We start from the raw sequence: 27,204 nt of genomic DNA, 5'->3' as shown, positions 1-27,204 counted from the left end.
ATTTTATTATTATATATTATATTCACACTGATATGAATAAAACTACAGTACAAGGTGACCAATACATTATAAGCCACGAGCTAAGAATTCTCAGCTGCGGTAGTAGTGTTGCATACTCTCTTTGACAGATGGTGTCCCTCCATGTATTCCATCAGTCATGCTATACCTGACACACTACAGGTATGTCCTCATTACTTTGAAACGTGTTGTTGCTGTATTTCTGTAGATGTTTTATCTATTCTATTGGTATAAGATAGGATAATAGACTGAATCACTGTCTGAATCACTTACCTAAAATTAGGTAAGTGGAATTATAAATATAAGAGTAAATGTAAGTTTAACTATAATTGTGTAAATAGACTGTATTGTAACCTTCTATCTCAGTATTCTTATTATACAAAATTGTAACTATTTGTCCCACATATAAAACATTCCAATTCTAATGTGCCAAATGCAGTGAGTTTGAAGACATTCTTTTAATAGTTTATTATGTATGCTAATAATGATTACACTTAAGACTTATTAATAACATTTTACTACATTCAGAAACATAAAAGTTAATAGTGTTAAATTTCTATTTATTAGGGAGGCATTTTATTTGGTCTGACGAATATTTTGATAAGTTTTTTTTTTTATTTATAGTTTCTTACGAGAATCTGTAAATCTGAGTAAATATAGATTTGAAGATTATATGTGTCTTTATTATGATTAATTGATTCACTAAAGAATTTTGAAGAAAACAATTATTGAATAAGTCACAACCGCAGAAATAAAGGAAAATGGTTACACAATGTTCCACATTTCCGAAAGCAAAATAACTGAAGATTAGACTCCAATTTTATAACACTTTTATTTTGTTTAAATCTAAACAATATATAATTACTTGTTATATAGACTGTTTCATCATTACATTGTCCTTTTTCTATTTTCTAAAAATACTGACACAATGTCTAATTAGGTCAAAATATACAAATAATAACTACAACCTAAATTCCATTCTAGTACTACTTACCACATTCACCTACCTATTTTATTGGTGTGAAACTGCTAATACATTTTTAGCACTCACTATAGAGCACTTGGTTAGTGGAAATCTCACCCACTAAAAAACCCTACCAATTCTGGTATCACTTCCTCTTAAGATCTCATTCCATATTAAGTTTTAATAGGACTTCTTCTTCAATTTGTTCATAATGATTTTGTTACAACAACGATGCCACATTATCTCTCTTTCAATTTATGGCAAAGAATAAGGTTTAAGATTCAAAGTAAGTTATAGTGTAAAATAAGTATAACACTAGCAGTAAACTAATTGACTAAACTGCATGCCTCTTAATACTCTCATCTTATTATGAAAGACTGTATTTTAATTTAAGATAAACCACAATAGTGTGGATAGTCTAATTTTGAAGATACATTTAAAAATCGTACAACCTAATTCAAATGTAGTATATTAATATTAATCTACAACTAACCTCAGGAATAAAAATGTCAGTTGTTTTCTCCTCTTTCCTCTAGATAAGATTTTACACTGCTATTACATTCTGAAGAGGTTTTGCTGGTATCTAACACTAACTTGTAGGAATCGTCTAAATTGGAGCTGTTTTCCTCATCATCAACAACTACTTCTTCAGTTATTGGTTTGTAGTACCCTTTTTGGGCTTCTGCAAAATTTACTGGAGGTTCTAGTAGAACCATTTCTTCTTCTTCATCATCATCTTCAGCTTCCATTTCAAAAAGCCTAACTTTCCTTCGGCTTTTAGACAAAACAATTGCTACTTTACGAGTTCCACTAACAGCAAAAATTGAAGCTACTAAATCTGGAATTTGACGTGTTACTATAGAACCTGTCAATGAATTGCCATTAATTATGTCTTCTGTGTTCTCATAAATAGTCTTGGACTTCATCTGAACAATGACAGCATTTCTATTTTCATCTTTCTCTTCTAAAAGGACTGATAGGACTTCAGGAAGATAAAACTGAACATCCAAACACTTCATTACAACTTCATCTTCCGTTTTAAATAACACAGTTTTTATTCTAACATCTGATTTGTTTCCATTTGTTGGAATTTGAATCAACTGAAAGCTGTCTGGTGAATTTGATTCAATGATACTTAAAAGAACCATATTGTCATCAACTAAACACATAGATAACCTCTTACAAGCAATTTTACCTATGTCAACAATTTCTTTCAATTGGAACATGTTTCCTATTGCATATTCTGGAGTTTTAAAAACATTAGTTGTGGCCTCTTTCAGCCTGTCGTGTTGTTGAAGCAGAGATGTATTTTTACACCTTTTAATAACACAAAAGTGTTCTTGAAGACAAGGATTCTGTTGCAGCAGCCGTTGCCATAAGTTGTCGTTCTCTTCATTGCTAGGGACGGTTAGATCACTGTTCACCAAATATTGGCCCAAATGATCCAAATAACAGTGTCTTTTTGTCACTCCATCCTGGTCAATTTTAACATCCAATTTGTATAAGTATTCTGCAATAAACTCTAAATCCTGTTGGTTTAAATCTGACATTGTAAGGTCTGGAATTCGATCATCTGTTATTCTTAAAATTATAGCATAAAGCCACCGGAAAAATGCCTTGTACCTCTTCATACTCTCATCTATGACAAGTTGGACTTCAGTGGCTTTTATCAGAAAAGCTCCAGCTGCACTAAAAGCTTCTGCTACAGTTTCTTCTTCCAATCCCAAAACTTTGAAACGATCTGTCAGTTTTGCCATTCCCTTCATCTCTGCTAGGTGATATGCAAGACTTTGTCCAACAGATAAAAGATGTTTCAATATTAACTTTTGTATATTAGAATGGCTTAGTTCAATGGAATGGCCAAGCTTTTTAATGCCTTTATCATTTAAATCTTTCATTAAAAAGTTTTCTAGGGATTCTGAAGGCATACCAAACAATAACAATTCTAGGAAATCGGCTGACACAGAACCTTCTGGAAGTGATGCTGCATGTTTGGAAAGTTTTGATTCAATCTCTAAGATATATATGTTTTCCCACGCTTCAATTATAGAACGCATTGTTTGGGATAAGTAATCTAGTAGAGATATTATATGTCCATGTTTCAAAGAGAGGGCATGAAGCTCACGAGATCTGGATGATAAAACTCTTGTATCTAGTATAACTATTTTAAATTCCCTTTCAATAACCTGTTCACATTCGTCACCAGATGTTTTGTTAGAATTTTCCTTCCCCTTACTGTCTTCTGCTTTCAAATCATTTGATGTAGTATTATCTTCATTAACTTTTGTTTCAACACCTAAATTTTCCTTTTGATTTGAAACATCAACATCTGTTTTTGGGACCACACTATCCTCCTTAACAGTTTCTGCATAAAATTTATTTTTATCAACTGCAACTAATAAGTGCAATGATTTCATATCAGAACTCATTTCTGCATTCAATACTGAGGTATGCTTATCTTTTTCATTATCTGTCATATACTTGTTTATATTCATCACACCACAAGAGAAAAGTCCAAATACACTCAAATGTAAACTGCCATCACAAGTTCCGATCAGCAAAAAATTTAATTGCATTTGGTCCTTAATTCTTTTGGCATCTTCTAGGTTCTCTTCTATGTTATCAGGCAATGAGCCAAACGTTCTTGATAAAGACGGAAGTTTTGGCAAGAAATCACTTGACCCATCCTGAAATAAAAAAATGTGTAATTAATGATATTGTTAACATAGGTAAACACTTTGATACATACAAAATAATTGTGATATATTATTATAACAACAAAAATCTGAATAAGTTTAAAGATAAAAAATAACTATAAAAAAATCAGTACATTAAAATGAACGATTAATGTGTTTGGTCTGTAGGTACAGTCTTATAGTTTTAACACAGCTACACAAATAATTATGGATAGCTTAATACTCTTGATGAGAAAATGGATGGCAAAGAGGTAGGCAGGCAGTTTATAGTATTTTAAATGTGCTTGGAAAAAAAAGGGATACTAACCCATAAAAAGCTATTACTGATATATTAAGATATCATAATGTAAACAATTATTTTATTAGTGTATTACAGGATCTATAGAAAGGCAGGATCTATAGTTTTTTGGTGGACAAACCTTGGAAAAAACTAAAGAGGACAAACAACTTCAATATTGTGCAGCCATTAGATGTGGGGCAGATGGTAGTTCAGCATTGATGGTTAAGCTCGATTTAGATTACTCGAGTAGAAGGGTGAGTAAAAATTTAATACACAACCAGCAACTCGACTGGTGTAAATGATTGGGCAAATCAAGTTGCAGACCCAGTTGGCAGGCGAGTCAGTAATTCATTGTGAAGACAGCCACTCAACCACTTTTCTAATCTCAACCCAGCCATCTAAAAAGTAGAATTTGTTTAATAATTATGTATTCTTTACAGATATGTATTCTTTAGTGATATTCATTACTTAAATGTGAGAAAATTATCGTCAAAATATGGGGGATAGGATTTTTTAAACTTTTACCTTTGAATGTACAAATTTAAATACATTAATCATTCCTGACTGATGAAACTTCTAGAATTTTGATGTATTACCTGAAACCTATCGAGAGAGATGTTTTCCCATTCTCACCTGAACTATGTAGCAGATTTGATTTTGCTAAACATCATGAAAGGTTTAAGACTTCTAGAATTATTATTTAAAATTAGAAAGAGCCATTCTTCTTGTATTTTGATGGTAATTTGTCCTGTATCTGAACAGTAATTAGTCTCAAATTTACATGACGCACAACGCACAACAGTAAAAGATACTTTACTGCCAAAAACAAAAAAGTGACTCAATTACCAATAACATCCTAATCTTCATTGCAAATATGCAAACTATAGATATGAGGCAACTTCCAGTTTAAAGTAGCTTTCTCTAAATAGAGCGAAGTATTGTTTACAGTGTGTACTGTTTAGCACCCTCAAAATGTGGATGATAGTCAGAAAAATGTTAGTTAACACAGCAGAGCGTGAATTCATAGTCAGTCGTAGATGGTTAGTCGATGATTGCAGACATATTGTGGCCTGTATTCTATACTTCAGTGTTGTGTTGTGTTTAGATTTTTAGTACGTGCATGTTTTAGAGTTAGTGAAGTTGACACACAACATGGTGGTTGGCATCAATGATAATTTTCCATTCTGTGGGATATGCATGTACTGGTGCCTACTACAGTTGCTCTCTCAGAGTGTGATCAAAACTAATGTAAACATAATCAATAATTGGATTTCCTTTTGGGTTATCAATAATATAAAAAACTAATAGTATCGAACAGACAGCTAAAAACTTTTTTATGATGTGTCTGAAGAAGATAGCCTCGCTATCGAAAGGCCTCACAAAACAATAAGTCTTAAATATTGGTTTTATGTTTTTAATGTAAGTTAACAGTAACCAATATAAGCTCCATCTACAGCAAGACAGCTAAAAACTTGAATTTATAACTCTGTCCTAACACTACTGTTATTTGCCCTTAATACATTTTGTTGAGTCTATGAAAAATATATTGTAACAATATTTTAATCATACAAGGGCCGTTTTTTAACCTCTGATCTCATGGCATGACACCCAGACAAGTCGCAGGTCAGTAGTTAACAAAGTAGTTTATTGCACATCTTCCCCACTTTATTTATCAATGCTGAGGCAAAAATCAATCAAAGAATGTGCTGTGTTTATGTAGATAACCTTATGAGTGTTGTTTTTGCTAAGTAAACATGGCACATTCTCCAATGAATTTTGCTGAACTATTCCCTTCTGCTTGCAGAAAAACAATAAGACTCCTTAATTTACATTTGTCAGGAGAATCAATAGAGGCAGCCATGTTTATGCGACTGCAACTCAGCGCAAACCCGCTACTTGAACTCAGCAGTGACAGATGTTGTAGCAGGGAAGATGTGCAATCAACTACTGCAGTAACTGCTGACCTGCGACTTGTCTGGCCATCATTGCCTAAAATCCGAAGTTGAAAAAGAAAATGGCCCTCCTATAAATGTGATAATTTCTGACAAGGAGCAGAAATATCACATAAATGCTTCTGAATCAGAAAGAGTGAGTGTGTGCAGTTCCAAGCCTGCAAATGTTATATATGCACTCACCACTCCTGATTCAGAAATATCAATAGAGAAAATCTACTTGGCAACTTTCACTGAAAATACATATCCTAAGTAAATATGATCATTGTATAATTAAGTACATACTTTTGTTGCTTATAAAATTGTATGTGTTAGATTGAAAAAAATATACTATTACTCTTAGGATATGGGTGAATGTATCAATTTAATGCACAACTTTAAAACTAAATTCATTATCTCTTCATTTCCTACATTACTACTGTAATCAACATTTCCTTTATAACAAGAAATTGATTACAATAAAAATCATATTTTGAGCAAGACATACATTTTTGACAAAAAAAATATTTGCAATTTGCTCAAAAAAGCATGATTATTTTAAATTTTTACTATGGCACCAGGTGTCTACATTAATATTAAATTAATAGAATGTTTAATGTTCTTCATTTAGATAACTTGATTATGGAAATTAAGGGATTTATCAGCATGTGCAATAATATCACCAACAATGGACAGATTATCAAGGGGCGTACTATGGTGGTTTAATATAAGTGCAAAACGTTACTTTGCACACCTTTATGTTTTTCATCCATGTTTTTCACCTTTATTTTTAAAAATCTAACACATCAAGTGAACACTTTTATTGCCTTCAATATGACACAAGAGTACTGTATGAAAAATGACTTAGTTCTCAATGAAAGTAAGACCAAGCAAATGTCATTTGGGAATAAAAAAAAGTCTACAGTATCTGAAATGCTCAACCTGACAGCAGCTGACAAAATCAAACATCTAGGTGTCATACTTGATGAAAATTTATCCTGGAATAATCAAGTGGACAATCTTTGCCTAAAACTCGGGTCAGCTCTCTATGCCATAAAACGAATCAAGGCAACTAGTAGTAGTAAGGGATTTATCAGCATGTGCAATATCACCAACAATAGACAGATTATCAATGTTGATATGTACAGCATTACTTACCTGACTGTGAGTGGAAGCAGTCAAAAGATGGTAGTTGTGAAACTGCTTCTCTTGTAACCAGACCAAGCAAGATACATCATCTGACACAGTGATTGAATGCAATACATCTTTGTTCTCAACATCAATCAGCATTACTTCTCCTTTCACTTGTTCTCCGACCACCATCACTTCTGTACAAGAAGATAACTTGATCAACTGTGTGTGATATATAGATCCACATATTAACAGATGCACAAGTAGAAGGTAGAAACTGACCACTAGGCCTTATATAAAATGAAATGAAATGAATTTATGGTTAAAATTATGTAAAACTAGCAAGTATAATACTTACCTGCCCATTATCTGTAAAATATAAGTTGACCATACACATGAAATCCTCATGAGGAATTGAGATATTTTAATTGGTTGCCACCAGGCATACACAATATTATATATAAACGTTATACACAGGGTGAGGCAGACCACCCGTGCAGTACGTATAGCGGCCAAACCAAACGAGGTAGATTATTTGTAACAACTTAAACCCCCTTATTTCCATCCCAAAGAATTTAGAGAAATTATTTTTAAATCTCTAAAACTCCCCAAAAGGGTAGTTTTTGGGGGGTAGGTGTGGTTTTTGGAAAATTTTCAAATGTAAAGGTATGTTGAGTTATACCTTATTTTAAAGGTATTTCTTCACTGATTATTTTGATGCAAAAAATTTGAACCTATCTTGCCGCTTATGTACAGGGTACACCAAAACGTTAAAAAATCAGGGGTTTGTGGGTAAATTTATTGCAACTACCTGCACATATGTAGAGAGACGATTATTTTTATTCATAACTAATGATGAGACGGCTTATCGAAAAATATCATCAAATGCCACCCCAAAATTTACACATTTTAAAAATACATAGAATTATGAAATACTTAACAACCCCAATCTAAAAAAAATCAAATAGCAACCTAGGTTGTGTTGCACATAATTAGAAAGGTCTTTAAAAAAACAAAAATACATTTTTTAATAATTTTACTAAGTTAGTTTGTATTAATATCAAAACCCAATAAAACAAATGGAAAACAACAAGTTGGACTTTGAAGTTTAATATTTTTTTAAATAATGTAGTAAAAAACACATCAGGATTTCTATCAGTGTAACATGTTTCAAAAGCAATCTAACCGTGGTGTTCTTGTTTTAAACAATCCCAAATACACGAGTTGCCCCTGGAAGAACTTTAGAACCAATTCCTTAGTCTCTTATCTAATCTCTGTTATTATAGTCTACCTATTCAGTTGTTCTTGTGACCACGTGGTGTGAGATAGATGTTAATTTAATTTTTTTAAAGTACGTAGTGTTAGTTTTGTTTGTTCTAAAATGCCGTTCTCAAATGAGAAGGCATTTCAGATGCTTGTTAGGGGAGTGTTTCCAAAATTACTCAGCTGCCGCTCTTCTTTATGCCCAACGTTACCCAGACAGCGAAAATCACTCCAGGAACGTTTTTCAAAGACTTGCTAGTCGAGTTCGTGAAACAGGTCATGTTCAACCTGACCACAACAAAGGAAGAACTTGCTAGACCCGTGAGAAGTGGTAGGGCACTCGAAGTTTTGGCAGCCTTTGAACTGAATCCGCATGATTCTACACGAAGAGTAGCTGTTGATTCTGGTATGAGTCAAAGATCTGTTTTAAAAATCGTTCAAGATCATAAAATGCACCCATATAGGATGTCATTACATCAAGAACTCCATGGAGATGACTACCTTCATAGAATGAACTTTTGTTTGTGGGCTCGAGAAAACTACAACAAAATCAAAACTTTCACCGAAACACTCTGTGGTGTGACGAGGCTACGTTTAGGAGTAATGGAGAAGTGAACCGTAACAATATGAGATATTGGGCGTTTGAAAACCCACACTGGATGCGAGAAGTGGACAACAAAAGTTACTGGACCCTAAATACCTGGTGCGATATTATCGGTGACAAAATTGTAGGGCCATTATTCTTTGACGATCGCCTAGACCGAGTAGTTTATATAAACTTTCTCATTGGTAACTTGCCTAATTTATTGATCGAAATCCCTGAGGAAGTCTTACAACGCATGTGGTTTATGCACGATGGGGCACTAGCACACTACGCCGAAGATTTTAGATTAATTCTAAACGAGCAATACCCTGACAGATGGATTGGAAGAGGCGGCCCTGTTAACTACCCAGCGAGGTCTCCTGATTTAACGTGTATGGACTTTTACTTGTGGGGTAGACTAAAAAAACTAGTGTGTAAATCAAGATCAACAACTAGAAAGGACATGATGCAGCGGATAAGGGAGGTTATAAATACGATCAGTAGAGAAGAGATAATGAGAGCTGTAGATAGCTTCACCTCAAGGATTGAACTCTGTCTGGAAAACAATGGGTTGCAGTTTGAGCACCGGTTTTAACTCTTCATGAGGTCAGTTACTAGGTTATTGTTGGTTTTAGTTTGATAATTGATAATTTTCATATTAATAATTTACCATGATGCTGCCGAAACATGGTAGATTTGTTTTCAAACCCAATTTCAAGTGTTTATCTTTTTTTAATAATGACAGGATACTCCTTCCTTCCATGGCACTCACATCAGTGATTAAATAACAGGTTTTCTCCTATACATTTTGTGTAATTTAAGTGTAAAGCTTTTTATAATTCAAAATATACTAATTTAATAACTGGGTAATTTTCTTGTTTCATGAGAGAACTCAGCACTTATCGTAAGACTTTGTAGTTTATAGTGTTCCAATACCTTTTTAAATTTTAAAAGACTTTTAAAAATTGGCTACATTATTTTTTTCAATCATAAACATAACAGACGAGTTTGCTGTTGGAACTTTTTTTACTTGCACATTGCACTGACTTTTATAATAAATACATTGAGTAAAATTACTAAAAAATCTATTTTTGTACTACAGTTTTGAAACCATTGGAGATAGAGAAAAACTTTAAATGTAGTAAATGTTTATTTTTTAAAGACCTTTCTAATTATGTGCAACACAACCTAGGTTGCTATTTGATTTTTTTTAGATTGGGGCTGTTAAGTATTTCATAATTCTATGTATTTTTAAAATGTGTAAATTTTGGGGTAGGGTGGCATTTGATGATATTTTTCGATAAGCCGTCTCATCATTAGTTTTGAATAAAAATATCATCTCTCTACATATGTGCAGGTAGTTGCAATAAATTTACCCACAAACCCCTGATATTTTAACGTTTTGGTGAACCCTGTACATAAGCAGCAAGATAGGTTCAAACTTTATGCATCAAAATAATCAGCGAAGAAATACCTTTAAAATATATATTATAACTCAACATACCTTTACATTTGAAAATTTTCCAAAAACCACACCTACCCCCCCAAAACTACCCTTTTGGGGAGTTTTAGAGATTTAAAAATAATTTCTCTAAATTCTTTGGGGTGGAAATAGGGGGTTTAAGTGTTACGAATAATCTACCTCGTTTGGTTTGGCCGCTATACGTACTGCACAGGTGGTCTGCCTCACCCTGTATATATAAATGTAAAGCTAAGTTCAATTTCTTTAAAAAATACAATTATACAGGCTAGCACTGATGAATATGAAAATGTTACTTTTAAATGCCTCTGTAAATGTAGTAAGCTTATCACGCTGATCAATATGATAATACTCTGCATGAAATATGATGAATAACCATTATTTTGATTCTAAGAATTATTAATCATTAAAAGTCCAAACTAAAGGATTGTGAAATCTCAATTGAGGCTCTCTCTGCACTTTTTCGGAACAGATTTCTGAGAGAGTACAGATTGAAAACAGCTGCTCCATGATGGAATGCTCACCAAAAGGCAATTGTAAACAGATCTAGAACAGATTTTCTACTCAACATTAAATGTAGAATGTTGTTGAACTTGTTAACAAGGCATTTATTATCATGAGCTGGGCAAGTATAAGACTTATCAGAGATGCCATGCAAAATAGTTGGACAGTCTTTGTTGCAATTAACCGCTTAACGATAATAATTACAGACTTTAAAAATAGATGGTTCATAACAACTATTCAAATACTGATATCTTTATGACAAGCCAAATGGACATCAATGACGTCAGGGTGTGTGCAACTATATAATCTACTGTACAATAGTAAGCTACAATTTCTGTTATAGTTGCACTTCTATGACGGATCCTCAATGCAAATGGCTACTGACCGGACATTACTCATGCGTCAAGGTACATTAAATTTTACTGTAACCCGCAAGGAACAAGTAACAACACTTGCGTGTCGTAATGCTAAAACTACTGAATATTACTTTTTAAGAAATGTTGTCATTACAGTTACTGATGTACAGTAAAATACTATTTAAAAGGGTATAACATAAAAAGGGGGGTGTTTTCTATTTGTTTATTATGTTCTTTAGTTTGTAAGTAAATGTTATTAGAATTAGCACTTACGTCACGGTTTCGCCAAGATTGTTGTTTCTCATAATATTTTCGGTGAGGTTTTTGAAAAAGTAACAAAGCCCCCACCCTCTCTTACCCCTCTCTGGTCCCCACCCCTTCAGCTACATGTGAGAGACAGTGATCAAGCTTGCCTGAGCAGCATTTCCTGTTAGTACAGTTTTTAGTTACAAAACATTTTGTTACTAGACCAGATATCGGAGGAGTGATATTTCCCAGGGATATGACTTCACTACATTTATGTTTATGTAGTGACATTGAAAACTTAAATTATTTCACCACTTGAAAATTAATATCAATTAGAGCTTCACGAGATTTCACTTATGACCGTAAATTAATCAAGCCAAATCATCATTTAATGGTCGAGTGGGAATCGAACAAAATTTACCAGAAGAAATGTTAATAGATTTGAAAAATATAGAATATAGATGTTCGAAAGACTTGACTTCAAATGCTAAAGGCCGAAGGCTGCTAGACATATTGGACAATCAGGGGTTTATTATTTTAAACGGTAGATATAAAGGTGACAAAGAAAGACAGTATACTTTTGTAGATGCTATGGGAAGCTCGATTATAGATTTAGCGGCGGTGTCCTCGGCTTGTTTGCATTTGGTACACGACTTTAGAATAATAGGGTTTCCAGGATCAGATCATTTTCCAATAGAATTGTGTTTAAAAGATGGTACACCTCAGATAAGGGAGGAGGAGAAACCGGTCCCGCTATTGCCCAGAGCGAGATGGAATGATAGCAGATGTGTGGCTTATCAGCGTAGGCTAGGTCAGACTGCTTCGCACTTTACAATTGAAAATGACAACCAGAAAAATATTTATCAAATTATAAAATACATTAATGAGTGTGCGGATAACGTAACAAACCAATCTCCTAAACACCGTAATTTTAACAAACAACCGTGGTTTGGTTATAGGTGTCTGGCAGCTCGAAAAAGGGTTTTTAAACTGTTAAATAAATTTAGAAAATCGGGTTCAGTAAACAACAGATTAGAATACATTGAGGCAGAAAAGGTGTTTAAAAGTACATGTAAAAATAGTAAAAGAGCTTTTTATTGCAATACCATAGATAATTTACAAAAATCCCCTGATTCAAAATCGTTTTGGTTGGCTATAAACAACTTTAGAAATAAAAATAGAAAGATATATAATAATATTAGCGTTGATGAATGAAACAGACATTTTAAAAACTTATTGAATTCTACTTTATTAGTGGGATCTTTACATTATGCAGAACCTCTAATTACTAATGACTGTCTAGATTCAGAGTTTAGTATGAGCGAATTTAACGAAGTATTATTTAAGTTGAAAAGAAATAAATCTCCAGACAGAGTCCCATACGAGTTCTATAAAAATGCCCCTAATTCCTTTTTAAAAAACATTTTCAAAGTATTTAATAAGATATTTACAGAGGCAGCAGTACCGCCAAGTTTTAAAAGATCTATTATTTTCCCATTACACAAGAAAGGTGATTTAGAATGTGTAGACAATTACAGGGGATTGAGTTTCATTGATTGCGTAGCCAAAATATTTACAAGTTTATTAAACAATCGCTTAGTCAAGTGGGCGAACACACAACAAATAATCACAGAGTTCCAGGCTGGTTTCAGAAAAAATTATTCAACTATAGATAATATTTTTAGTTTAACTAGTATGATTCATTTAAGATTGGCTATGGAAAAAGGAAAATTATACTGTTTTTTTGTGGACTTTTCCGCCGCTTTCGACAGAATTGATAGAAAAGCACTATTTTTTAAATTGTTAAATTTTGGTATTTCGTCACATATGGTGGCAGTATTAAAAGATTTATATGGCGGCACATCAGCGAGTGTCTGGACCCAAGAGGGTGAAACAAGGAGTTTTGACACAGGAATGGGGTTAAGGCAGGGCTGCATTCTCAGTCCATTGTGGTTCTCATTATTTATTAATCAGCTTCCGGAAGTGCTGGGTGGAGAATGCAGTTTTGACACCCACCGCGTCAATATTCTGCTGTATACAGATGACTTGGTATTATTAGCTCCAACAAGCACCAGTATGCAACACATGATTAAAAAGCTAGAAATATATTGTACTACATGGAATCTGAAGGTTAATTTGAATAAATCCAAGATTATAGTTTTTAGAAAGGGGGGTAAATTGAGTGGTAATGATAAATGGTGGTTTAACGGGGAACGAATAGAAGTTGTGAACAGTTACAAGTACTTAGGAATTACTCTTACATTGTCTCTTTCTTGGTCTGAACACTTCAAAGATAAAGCCAGGGCTTCAAATATTGCAATTAATTCTGTTTGGAATCGACTGATAAATAACATCGATGTTCCAGTAAGCGCTAAGTTTACATTATTCAGCTCGGTGGTGAAGTCGATACTTTGCTACGGGGCTCAGGTCTGGGGATTCTCCGAAAATGAATACGTAGAATCAGTGCAGAAAAACTTTAATAAAAAATTATTTCGACTTCCGAAAAACACACCAAACTATGTGATTTATCTTGAAACGGGAATTGAAAAGTTTCATATGTTTACTTTATCTCTAAATATTAAGTATTTATTAAGAGTCTGCCTGAGGAGTGGCTACCAAAAATTCTTGCTCGACAAATTGTAGAAACAAATATTTTTTTATGTAAAGATTGGAAAATTTTAGCAAGGAATGTGGGGAAAACATTAAATTTTGACATTGATTGTGATTTGCAATCACAACTGTCAGAAGTGGTGGAGGCAGAGCGGGAGTTTGGTGGGCTTATACAGTCAGCAGAGCCAAGACGTCTGTTTATCACAAACAATACTTGACACTTGACCTTGACCTGGGTAACAGAACCTTTCACACTGAAAATTTGAAAGTTTCAGTTATGTCTTGGGCCATTAAGGTCAGAGCAGAGCTTGTCGATTTAAATTACAAACCCTGGATAACCAGAAAAAATTATTTATACTCATTATGTAATAAAAACGAAAACGAAGACGTATTCCATTACATGGCTTCTTGCCCTATTTTTGCTTACTACAGAAAAAATGGCTCGGTAAAACCTCCTAAATAGGAACGAATTTGAATCTTACCTCAATGGAAGGGATTGGCCCAATTTGGGTAATTATATGAAGGATACGTAGGCGTACCGTTGGGGTTTAATGTACGAATTTAACTTTTAATTTCAAAAATAAATAGTTAATAAACGGAAAAGAAAGGTTCATTGCAACCTTTTGCATTTTATTGCATAATTTATTATAGTATATAGATGTTTACGAGAAGTATAAGCAAGTGAATATTATGTGTTTGTGTAAAATTGTATATTTTATATGTTGCTTGGATTTATGTATCTCTGATTAATTTTCATAATTAGCTATAAATAATAAGACGTAAAGTATACTTTTATTTGTTATTTTCATCACGGCACTAATTTATGTTATTTGCTTATTGTTATTATTTATGTTATGTTTATTATGTTTTATATATATATATATATATATATATATATATATATTATTTTATAGATATAGATTTTAAGTTTATTGTATATAATTCATGGTATTGTTTCCTAAGCCAACCAGCCGACGGTCATTGACCATGGCTTATGTGCGGCACCTCAATGTGGAACAAGAGACATTTTCTGTGTTTAATTTAAGTATTTAAGTTCATATTTGTAAATATGTTTACAATGTTCCAAAGATAACAAATGGTTTAATAAAGCACTTTTCTATTCTATTCTAATCAAGCCAAATCAATAATAGAAAAGACCTTTAACACAATGGATCAATTCAAAAAAGGTCCTTACTTTCTGAATAGCCCTTGTAATAATAAATAATGATAAAAAATGTACATTCATTTGAAGCATCGAATATGTCAATTAATTTGTGGGCATTGGACTTTTGGAGGATAAAAACTAAATATGTGGATACCTGAGAAAACTATTGAAATACTAAATATATTATTAACACACTTTTATTTTTAATTTATTAAATTTGCCACTCAGGAATACAATTCACAACGACTTCAATACTTATCAGGCACAGACATTCAAATTTATCATTGTTTTTGTTAAGGTTATAAAAGGACAAAAAACTTTATAATGTTTATTTATATATTAACTAGTGTGACTAATGGTGGTCTATATATATATATATATATATATATATATATATATATATATATATATATATATATAAAACTTAGAATGTAGCCTGTTATAGATCATAATTATTGCCAGAGAAGAGCAAATAAAAATGCTAAAAAATATAATTAGAAATACAAATGTTTTATTTTTCATTATCACCTTATTTATCTATGCAAGAGTAAAATATAAAGAGACTTCTAAAAACAAAATAAATATTTTTTCAGAGTACAGTCGACTCTTGATAACAAGAATTTCAAGGGAACGGCTGCTTTCTTCGAGTTACGTATAGTTCGACTTAAGAATAGTTCGAGTTATAGAGGTAATATTTCACTAAATTCGACTTACAGAGGTAAACAAAATAAAATTCGAGTTATAGAGGTACAAATAAACTATGTTTTTTATTACCTGCATCCTTTACAAAACTAATGTATGTACTGTAACTACATACAGCATTTGTACTTACTGTCACACTGCAATGTATGCCTACAATTCATACGTACATACAATTCAAATTTGAAAATAATCCGTAATCTTCTTCTGCCTAAGGCTTTTTTCAGAATTTAAGTCTATAATGTTCTCAATAACAACAACAGCAGAGATCACGTTGTCTGGTACGTCACTTGATTGTTCTAAGTAGCTACGTAAAGTGTTCACTGCGGCCTTTTGTAGACAGTCGGACAATTCAGCGACATGTCCAGACCTGTTCGGCTAGGTCTATGACCTAACACAGGTTCGCTGTAAACACAGCACAGCTTCGTGTTAGAGAGGGTTGATCTGAAATTTCGAGTTGTAGAGGTAACGTATTTAAAGACTTCGACTTATCTACTGAACTTCGAGTTATAGAGGTAATTTTTCTGTTACTTCGAGTTATTGAGGTAAAATTCGGGTACAAAATTAATTCGAGTTACACATGGTTTTTTTTTTCGAATTAGGCACGTTTTCTCAAGGGAACGGAAAAAAATTCGAGTTATCAAAGAATTCGACTTATTGAGGTTCGAGTTATCGAGAGTCGACTGTATAGTAATTTTATTTTTAAATTACATGAATAGGGAAATATGACATCACATAGTTGGAGTGAAAGGGGTTAAACAATGTTACAAGCTAAAATAATAAATCTAGTAATTAAGCCTTGTTTAACCAAATACTTAGGCCTGTTATCTACTTACTGGGTACATATGCAACTGCGATTACTCGGCCATCTGGTCTCCAAGCCAGTTTGCGTACAACCATATCTGGTGTAGGAGGAGGCAGTAGCCAAACCCTCTGCCATGTCAATCGGTGAAGAGCTATTTCTCCTGCAAAAGATTTACATTTTGATCTTTAAATATAAAGAGTAATTTCAATACAAGGTAAAATCAAGTAACAAAATGATAACATTGTTTACATAATATAGCAGCTAGTAGTAGTAGTAAGCTAATAGGCTGAAGGGGCTTCTATAAAAGGATATCAGGAAACAACAAATGCCTGATAAAATACAATTATCAAAATAAGAGCATAGTGTCTAATCTATTTTGAACATATAAGTAAACATTATATAAATATCCCATTTAATAGAACATATTTTCATTTTTAATGTGCTAAGTTTACAGGTGAATAGTGTTAAAAATGTTTTCACAAACTGGGAAAAATTACCAAAAAATTAACTAACTAATTTAAAACTCAATACCTAAGCATTAACATTCATATCTCCTAAAAGTAGAGAGAATTAGCTATTAAGTATTATTTTAGCTTTCTTGTAAACTTGAAATATCTTGCATGTCATAAATCCTAATAACTTTGTTTAGTGCCTGCCTAACAATACCACAGAGTGCTAAATTATATTTTATCTGTATGACACATTTCTTGCCTTCAAAATGGAATTAAAAATTTTAATTTTAACTGAAAACTTACATTACTTAATAAATACCAAAGCTAAATTATTTTTGCTTGAGCAGTTCAATGATTTGGTTTCGCTAGTGGTGCATCAGCTCCATTAAATAGGTTCAGGAGAAGATCAAACAAAAATACTTAAATGGTTTTACTTAAGGAATTTTGTCTTCTGTTACAAAACATTCACTATGTGGGTATCTTAACTGCAAAATTCAGTCTATTGGATAACATTTACTGTTAGAACTAGGACTCATAAAGATTTACTCTTTAAACCCAGAAATAATGGCTTCAAATGAGTTGACTTCAAACTATGTATAAGTGGCATTAATAAAGTATATCAATAATAAAAATTGGTCCCTCCATGAGAGAATTTCATTTGCAAAATTTCACCATCACAAATTATTATCTGGTGTATCTATAATATTTTATTTTGGCTAAAAATACACACATTTTTAAACTTGGTGATCTTAGTTGTTGCAGAGGATAGTGACCAAGTAAGCTGAAATTTCAAGTCAATGTATTCTTAATGGGTAAGAATATTCTACACCAAATTTAAAATAAGACATAGAAGCAACCGAGAGTACCCTGAGACAAGATAGAGAGTAGCTGCTAATATACATTACTGTCTGAGCAAGATGAACTTTGCTCATCTGTCCATCAGGTTCTTACTCATGTTATGCCCAGTACACATTGTTATATTTTTAAATTACTGTTTATATAAAAAGTTATAAAAATCTTTAAAAATATTGATTAAAAAACTTAGTGATGCATAGTAAAACAGCAGTTGTGAGAATTTAAAAATCTTTTTTCGCAAAAGTAAACTTTCAAATTCAACAAAATACAAAGGCTCATCAGATTAGGGTAAGTTTAATTATATTATTATTTTCTGATTCTTTAGAATATACATATTAAATTATATATAACAAAATATATTATGAAACCTTTATTGGCTGAATAAAACTAATTTTTACATGAGAATTTTCACAATTAAGTCAAACTGGCCCATCACCATGGGTGAAAATATATATCCTGGAGGGTTAAGGTATTACAGACAACCAAAGAGTAAAAATATATAGAATCTGTAAAACAGAAAAGGCTTACCTTTACTGTTGGAAAGAGCTAGAAGGTCCATCTTGTTAGACCATACCATCAAATCAACTTTGATGGCAACATGTCGTTCTTCAAGTTGGCGAATTATATGTCCTGACATTTTTATGAGTATTTTCAAATCCGTTGAACAATCTTAACCCCTAAAAGAACAAAAACATAATGTCTCAATAACTTCACTAAATCAGCCATTTCATGGAAAAGTAATCCTAGATATAAAATTTTAAATATATTTTTATACTTTCAGTTTTAGTATTATTATTAAGAGAAAAATCGGAGCTGGCAGAATCAATAACTATTTTTATAAGTATTGTTGGTTTTACAAATTTTTGCACTCTTAATTAACATGTTCCTGTTAGCCTTTTCAGATGCGAAATTATAGGTGATTTAACAAAAATATATAAGAACACCTTGATCAGCTGTTTGCTAACATTTGGAGGAAAACCCTTATTAACCCTTTACACTGACATACTAGTTTTGATCAAGTTGATGATCAGAAAATTGGAAGTTTACAATGTTGTAAAGGCTTCCCAAAAGTCCTGTCCATAACAAGAAAGGTAAGAAACTTGAGCAATACTAAATGAAATATTTAACTAAACAATGCATTTTGTGTTAACAATGTATTCTTAGTCTAACCCAAAGTGTTCATTTTTTTCTTACTTTGCATTCATACTCAATTTTAAAATTTGTCCCGTCTATAACGCTTTTTCATTATTATGGCTTGGTTAAGCTTTCAAAGTATTTAACTTTATGATAAATTGTTTTATTTTAACCAACATTTTATATAATGAGTTGTATCTTATATAGTCCTTTCTAAAAGATACATTGCCAATCACCCTTCCTGTTTTAGTAGTCATTTTCAATTATTCTTTAAATTCATCTGTCTTTCCCTTAACCTGGAAGCATGCTTTAGTTCGTCCGTTGAGAAAAGTGTCTAATCCACAATCCCCTTCTGACCTACGTCCAATCAGTATTCTCCCTTGCTCTCCAAATGCCTTGAAAGAGTGGTACATCAACAAATTTCATCTTATCTGAAAACCTATAACATCTTATCTAAATAGCAGTCTGGATTCAGGCCTAATCACAGCACCACCACAACCCTAATTAAAATTACTGATGATATCAGATTGGCAATGGACAAGAGACTAATCACCATTTTACTGCTTTTTGACTTTTCCAAAGCCTTCGACTGTGTTTATTACCCCCTTCTTCTCATCAAATTGAAGAAGTATGGTTTCTCCGATGGGTGTGTTAACTGGGCCAAATCGTATCGTACTGGGCGACAGCAATGTGTCAAAGAAGGGGAAACAATATCGGAATGGAAAACCGTAACACGGGGTGTTCCACAGGGCTCTGTTCTTGGGCCCCTATTGTTCTCACTTTACATTAATGACGTCACATCTATTATAAGGCACTCTAAGTTTCATCTTTATGCCGATGATTTACAAATTTACGTAAACTGTTCGCCTGATGAACTGAACACGTTTATAGTTCTACTCAATCACGACATTGAATCAATTGCTTGTTGGGCAAATAAACATGGGCTGAAATTAAATGAAGACAAAACGCAGGCAATGGTATTGGGAAACCCAAGACTGATCAACCATTTGGACTTCAACGTTGCACCAAAACTTAAACTCAATAACCACGTACTAAATTTTCAAAACAAACTGAAAAACCTTGGTCTACTATGAGCGCAAGTCTTAAGTGGAATGACCAGGTTACAGTAACGTGTAACAGAATATTTGCTGGCATTCACAGTTTAAAGCGTTTTGCTTTATATCTACCGTTCAGTGTAAAGGTTATGCTGGTTAAACTCTCATACTGCCACACTTCAACTACTGTGACGCTGTGATCAATGACATGACTGTTGAGCTTTCAGACAGGCTTCAACGTGCTCAAAACTACCGTATCAGATTTAATTTCAATCTCAGACGTTATGAGCATGTGACTCCATTTTTCAAACAGCTATCGCTTCTGAAACTTCAACAACTTCGCCAACTTCACATTCTTTCAACTCTATATTCAGTTATCAAAAACAAGTCACCTGTTTACCTGTCCGAACATTTCGATATAAGTGAGCGACCTACGAGAAGGGGATCCACCTTACTGTCAATTCCTGTTCAGGCATGTTGCCTCTGGAACTCTCTTCCTGATGATATACGTATTATAGAAGGTCGAGCTCGTTTTGGGGCAAAGGTCAAGGACTAGTTGCTGGCCGGTCTGTAGGAGTGACGGGTGGCGGTGCTCGTGGCGTGCTTGTGGTCAGGCTGTGTGTTTGTGAGAATGAATGTAGTAATAACGAGAAATTCTTTAAAAAGTAATCTGTTATTAATCTAATTTAAGTTTTAATTTAACTTTGTTTGAATTTTTCTACATATTAAGCTGATAAATTTTATTTTTAAGCATTTATTTTAATTTAAAATTTGTTATTAGTTAAGATCATTCACTGTACATAGTATATCTGTATATTATGTGAGGTTGAGTGGTAGAGAGGGCTAAATAGCCCTAACTCCGCCTCTTAAATAAAGGCATATTTCATTCATTTCATTTCATTTCATATAGGTCTAGGCCTCCCTCTATCAGAGAAAAATGTGTATAAATATTTCCATATAACCCTAACAAATTTGTTTTATTTTCAGACATGACTTTAAATATAGAGAAACATGCAATGGAAAAAGAAAAAGTCAATCTGTGTGTTCAGAAATGCAGCGATAGATTGAAACTTTATCACTAAGCATGGAATAATAACTTGAAAACAGATACAGAGACAAAAAAACAACAAAGGGCTAACAGCAAATAACAATTAATGGCAGGTAGACCAACGAAATCAGATAATATTGAGATAAAATTAAAGCGCTTAAAGGAAACCGAAAGTAAAAGAAAATATAGGCAGAAACAGAAGACAGACACAAACCAGCCAAATGGACTTGATGAAAATGAATGACACCTTTACTCAGTCCAACTGTATGGTTCAACATAAATGGTTACGGTACTCAGAAATGTACACAGATTCTAAAGAAGACCAATTAAAACTCTTGGCTAGACCTGTGTCAAAAAATGAAATTAGGGTAGGACATTTTTTTCTTAAACAATTTGTTAGTGAGAAAGAGAAAACAAAATCTTGTGGGAATTACACAAACCTATTGATACAGATAACAATATTAAAGTTGTGTACAGGACTATTTTCAGTGGAAAAAACCAAGAACAGTTATTTAAAATCGACAAGCCAAGCCCTTACTTTTTTTATTGATTTTCTGCATGATCAACATACAGTGAAAGCAGCTTACTCCAGTCAGTTCTAATAGTTGGTGAAAGTCACCTATTGAAACAAAAAAAAAAAAGACGTCAGAAATGTAAATCTCCTCCATGACAACACAAGGCCTCTCACCACAGCTTTTATAAGGGAAACCCTGAAAGAAATGGGTTGGAAAACCCTTGAGCACCCTCTTTAGGGCGCAGTGTAGCGGGTACGGCGGTTATCGCAAGATAACCAGATCAAGCAACGTCGAGCGTGGCCGCTGCTTGGATAGTTGACCGCTGAGCGATCCTGTCCTTGCAAGCGGCCCGCCTGCCCGGCCATTGGTGGTGGTTCGGAAGTCACCTATAAGCAGTTAGAGCCGTGACCTTTAAGTCACCAGGTTAAGTGTTAGAGAGGGCTTCTTAGCCCTAACTTCGCCTGGTAAAATAAGACATTCTTTACTTTTACTTTACTTTAATAGCCCTTACACATCCCCCTGTGACTATTTTTTGTCCACATCTACAAAAAAATCACTGGGAGGAAAACAATTTGAGAGTTGAGGAGCACATGCACAATTTGCCTTACAACTCACAATCAAACTTTCTAGGACCAGGGAATACTGAAACTTTCAAATCGGTGGCAAAAGTATGCAGATCACACAGGAGAGTATATTGAAAATTTTAAGAGAATAATAAGTGATGTATAAGGTTTTTAAACAAAGGTAAAAAATTACTGTTTATATTTAACTTACCCTCATATTTGTCACTATTTTCAAACTAACATTTTTTGGAATTAAATAGCCTTCAAGTAACATCTTAACTACCTGTAGGAGGAATAAAGATTTCTCCAATATAAAATGAACCTAAAATAATACAACAAATTCTTTTTTCTACCAATATACACAAAACTCTGGACAAAAGATGACAATAGCAGAGGAGAGTGTTGATAGGAATGAATGATGCTGCCACCCACAATACTAAACCCGTTTAACCCAAAAACTCCCATTGCCACAAGGGGTAATTATGAACCCATATGACAAAAGGTTTTTTGAAGTAAAAATAAGACTTTTTGCTCTATAAAAATTTGTCAAAAATCAATTTCTTCATAAATGTGACCTCCACAGTTTGAACAAATAAATCATAAAACGAGTAGGCTATCAAATACAGACAAGACTGCCCTTTTCCAATTTCATTCTGAAACAATAGAGCTATTCCTTGGACCAGGGGGAACCTACTCTTGAACCAAATTGTATAGATGCCCGAGTTTGAAAGTTAACCACAAACCAACTAGTAGAGCTACTTAAACAGGGTGGTCTTGCCTCAGGCAGTATGGCAGTTAAAAATGAGCAGGCACCAGCCTCAAAACCTGCTCAAGTATGAAATAACTCTGTGTTACCCTAAGATAATGACTGAAGAGCTCCATACAGAGAACAATGCAAAATGTTTTGAACCATGCCCGGTCAAGAATAAAAATTAAGATGGTAATTTAATGACATTTCCATATAATTCTAAAACTCAACATTTCATACTCAAGAATGGTATATTTGTGCCTATATAGGCCTACATAAACATTTTGTCTTAATCGGATTACAATTATCCAAGTAAAGAATTTCCAAAGTTGGAACCTGGCGGAAGATCACCAAAAATTTTACAAATTTCAATATTATTAATGTATTCAGCTCGTACTGAACAAAAATATATATGGTTTTAGGGGTGCAAATCACAAATAACTATGGTTTGGCAATTATTTACTTTAGCCACTTCACAATATTTGTCAAAATTTCTAATTAATTAAGAAAATAAATTTAGGATATTAGTAAAATAGCTATATTAGTAAATTACATCCGAAACGCCCCTGCTATCAGTGCAGGCTTCGGTCGACCCAACTCCACAATGCTGGCAGAGAAAAAGGAAAACATCCTCAAGATAAAACCTAAATTCAAGCTCAGATCACATAAATACCCCTTTCCGCCATACCCAACATTCCTTAAAATCATAATCTAACGTTAGAAGAGTGGCCTACCCGGAGGCCAACCAGCCAACATAAGAATCAAAGTAGCCTAATCAAATCTCTTTTACAAAGCATATCTTTATTTTTGAAAGTACAATGCACAACAATCCGACCAATTATGAAATAGCCAAAAAATAATGATTTAATAACGAGATGCGAAAGACAGATACGCAATGGTAGAAAATATTGCAAATATGTCTAGAAGCAGGAACAAAAGAGAGGAGAGATGAACAAACATCAACATAGAGGTAGAAACTGTTCCAAAAATGGTCATACCTCTAAAAATTTCTTCTACTTTGTTGGCCTGCAAAATATCAAATTCTAGAGCAGCTAATCAGAAATATAAATTGAAAAATAATTTATCTCGAGTGTAAAAAGGTAATAAATCATGTAAAAATCGCAAAATTAATAAATAAATGGACAGTAATAGACAACAATTACCATTAGTGTGTAAGTGGAAAGAACTGAGCTGCAGCAACAAAAAAGTGTTGTTGGCTGGTATGTGGGTAGAAGTATTTGGTCTTGAAAAGGGATTTGCCAGGTATCTCAGACACCATAACGAGGGATATTCGCCTTAACTTTACACCAGTGTCTTTCAATGGTTTTAGTATGTGCACCGCTATCTGGGTCAACGAAAATTATTGAATGGTTAACGGGGATGTGCCAAAAATCCCTTGTCACAAAGACAGTTGTAGGCCTTCCAACAGTCACCAACAATTGAAGTACCTGGCAGAACCCATTCTTTAATAACGTCAAGCAGGGTGTCTCTGTCACGTTTTTCGACAGGAACAAGTAAGGAATCTCTGCTCTACATTTCGATTTCCCCAAAAACCCACTGGCCCTGAATTCTTCTGCCGCAATCGTATTTTCTCCTTCCAAATTCGGGCTCATCAATTTCAACGACTGACAGAGGACCGCCAATTTTCTTCGATGTTGTTGAAATGTAATGGAAATACACTTCGCGGCAGAAAAAAATACTATTCCACCACAGAATGAGCAGAAACTCCAAACTCAAACAAAATATAGCATTGTGGCTTCAAATGCAACAACTTGGTCACCAAACCAAAATATATCCTTATGTCTAAGCGCATTCTTTAAATAAAGGAACCTGCCTAGGCCGATTAAAAAAAAAATTACAATATTAAAATAATTTTTTTTTACTACTTTTACGAATTATTTTGTAGCAACGAAACATCAAAGTCTCCCGGTTTAAAAACAATATGTGACCACGCGACGAACAAATACACTCATTATTAAAAATTGTATGTTGTATTAAAAAGAAAATAATCTCGTTTCGGTCAAAAAATAAACTCCTAACGTGCCTGACAAAACACTAAGACATACACACAATTCACTATGTGTATGGTTTATCCATGACTGACACACACTCACTCGATCCGAAATATAGTACACATCTTGTGAAGCACTGACTACAGCCCCGGAGCGCTCAGATAACAGATACGCTATCAGTCCTGGCCACATATAACATTGAAGTAAATAGATATCCAGATATAACACAAACGGAACATTAAAGATTGAACTATTTGAGAATATATCCCCTAAAACAATGTTATTGGTTATTTGCACCCCCTAAAACCATATATATTTTTTTTCAGGAGGATGAGCAGAATACGTTGATAACGTCAAATTCGTGATTTGCCAGGTCAGCCTTTACCCTCATAGACACCGAATGTTTTACGTATGATACTAACACCGCGAGGTGCTGATGGCCGAAGGTACTTGTTTCAGGCTAATACGAATTCCCCTGATTTCACCATTATTGTTATTTTACGTATCCAATGGTGGCGTAATGGCCGATATAACTATAAGGTTGACTCATGATCATAAATGACCATGTGACAGCCATTAACCTCACAATTAACAAGCCTAATTTTAATTAGTATTTACAGTAAAAGGTAATTCTGAGCAATTACTTGGTCAACCCCAAACTTTTTCATATTTTACTACGGTCATAAGGATGTTCTCAGAAATAAAGAAACATATAATTCAAGCCCCGCAAGGCCGTCCTACAGGTTGCCGAGCGATAAGAAGGTTCAAAGTCCACGCGATAACAGTGGCTTGCAGGAGACGCGCGGAAGGCCAGTTGTGACAGTACCGTTATGGCTAGTGGTTCCTCCGATAATCCTTTTTTATGTGACGGGTGTGAGAACACATTTCTTAGTTTCACGGTTTCAAGTAAAGATCAGGAAAAGTTAAAACGTTTTTTGTATGAACACAGCGTTTTGCAATGCACCAAAGTTTGCCCTCTAGAATTTGATATTTTACTGATAGGTACTATCTCGAGGGATGTTTTTCTTGCGTTGACATCAGCACGGGCTTCGGTAGCTGATGGCCGGAGGCACTTGTCTCAACTCGATAACAACTAATTAATTTGTAGCTCAACATTTATGAAAAAAAATTGTTCATTTGGATCAAAATTCTGCTTATTTCAGTATTATTTTTCATTTACGTTAACTCTCCGGGGCCTAAATTGTTTTTTTTTTATTTCACATAGGCTACATCTCTAGATTATCGTAGTAAAATATGAAAAAGTTTGGGGTTGACCAAGTAATTGCTCAGAATTACTCAGTAAACTAGTGAAGCTAATGTCAGTTAACATTGTCAGAAATATTTAAAAGTGCTATTCCGATCATTCAGTAATGCCTAAAACACAATAAATACCTCAAATTAAATAAAATTGCCTGACAACATATGCTACAACCAATTTTACTTAATGAGAATAAAGTTAAAATTCACTGCATGAATGAGGATTCTAAAGTTGGATAGTATACTAAGGGAGGTTCAGATTGGGTACTTTATCTATAAAAAGCTCACAGTGAACAACCATTGTATTCTACTTCAGACATTCTGATCAGCATAACTTTAAACATTAAAACAATTCATTAGTTTTTTCGCTTATACTGTTACAATCAAGCATATCATTAAATGCAGATATTTGTTAACTTCTACAATAATAATGAAGGATTTTAGCAACTTACAATATTATGGCCGGTACGTTCAAACTCAATGTATTTCGACGTTACACTGTTACAGGAACGAATAGTTTAGTCTTTTTTTCGGGTCTGTCGTTAAGACCGGCTAAATGAAATAAAAACATGCAACCGCGTAGTTCACTTTTTTTTTATGCATGCCTTTTCTAAATTTAAAAGTTGTACAATTACATTACAAGAACATATAGTTAGGTATGGTTAACAAATTAAATATAGTATTTATACATGCATAAAAAAAACATATAAACCCAACTATTTACTTGTTAGATACGTAAATACCTGCTTTTTTTCTATCCATAATTACCTAACAGTGTTTAATTAAAATATGGGACTCAATAAGGTTGAAGGATGTATAAGAGGGGTTAGATGT

At 33.5% G+C, this 27,204-nt stretch overlaps 1 protein-coding gene across 1 annotated transcript in view; it reads right to left on the bottom strand.

Annotated features, from left to right (window-relative positions):
* Positions 1 to 26,937, bottom strand: part of LOC124369173 (anaphase-promoting complex subunit 4-like) — a 28,628-nt gene extending 1,691 nt beyond the window's left edge. Inside the window, exons 1-5 of the mRNA XM_046826970.1 lie at positions 26,823 to 26,937; positions 18,567 to 18,715; positions 16,763 to 16,891; positions 7,048 to 7,217; positions 1,476 to 3,669 (exon numbers count right to left, since the gene is read on the bottom strand). Of these exons, the coding sequence (XP_046682926.1) occupies positions 1,492 to 3,669; positions 7,048 to 7,217; positions 16,763 to 16,891; positions 18,567 to 18,675 (2,586 nt within the window). The 5' untranslated portion in view covers positions 18,676 to 18,715; positions 26,823 to 26,937 and the 3' untranslated portion in view covers positions 1,476 to 1,491. The remainder of the gene's footprint in view (positions 1 to 1,475; positions 3,670 to 7,047; positions 7,218 to 16,762; positions 16,892 to 18,566; positions 18,716 to 26,822) is intronic.
* Between the last annotated feature and the right edge of the window lie 267 nt (positions 26,938 to 27,204).

Source organism: Homalodisca vitripennis, chromosome X (assembly GCF_021130785.1).
Source record: "Homalodisca vitripennis isolate AUS2020 chromosome X, UT_GWSS_2.1, whole genome shotgun sequence".
Classification (NCBI taxonomy): domain Eukaryota; kingdom Metazoa; phylum Arthropoda; class Insecta; order Hemiptera; family Cicadellidae; genus Homalodisca; species Homalodisca vitripennis.
The sequence above is the reverse complement of the archived record's forward strand: the minus strand, read 5'-3'. Positions and strand labels throughout refer to the sequence as shown.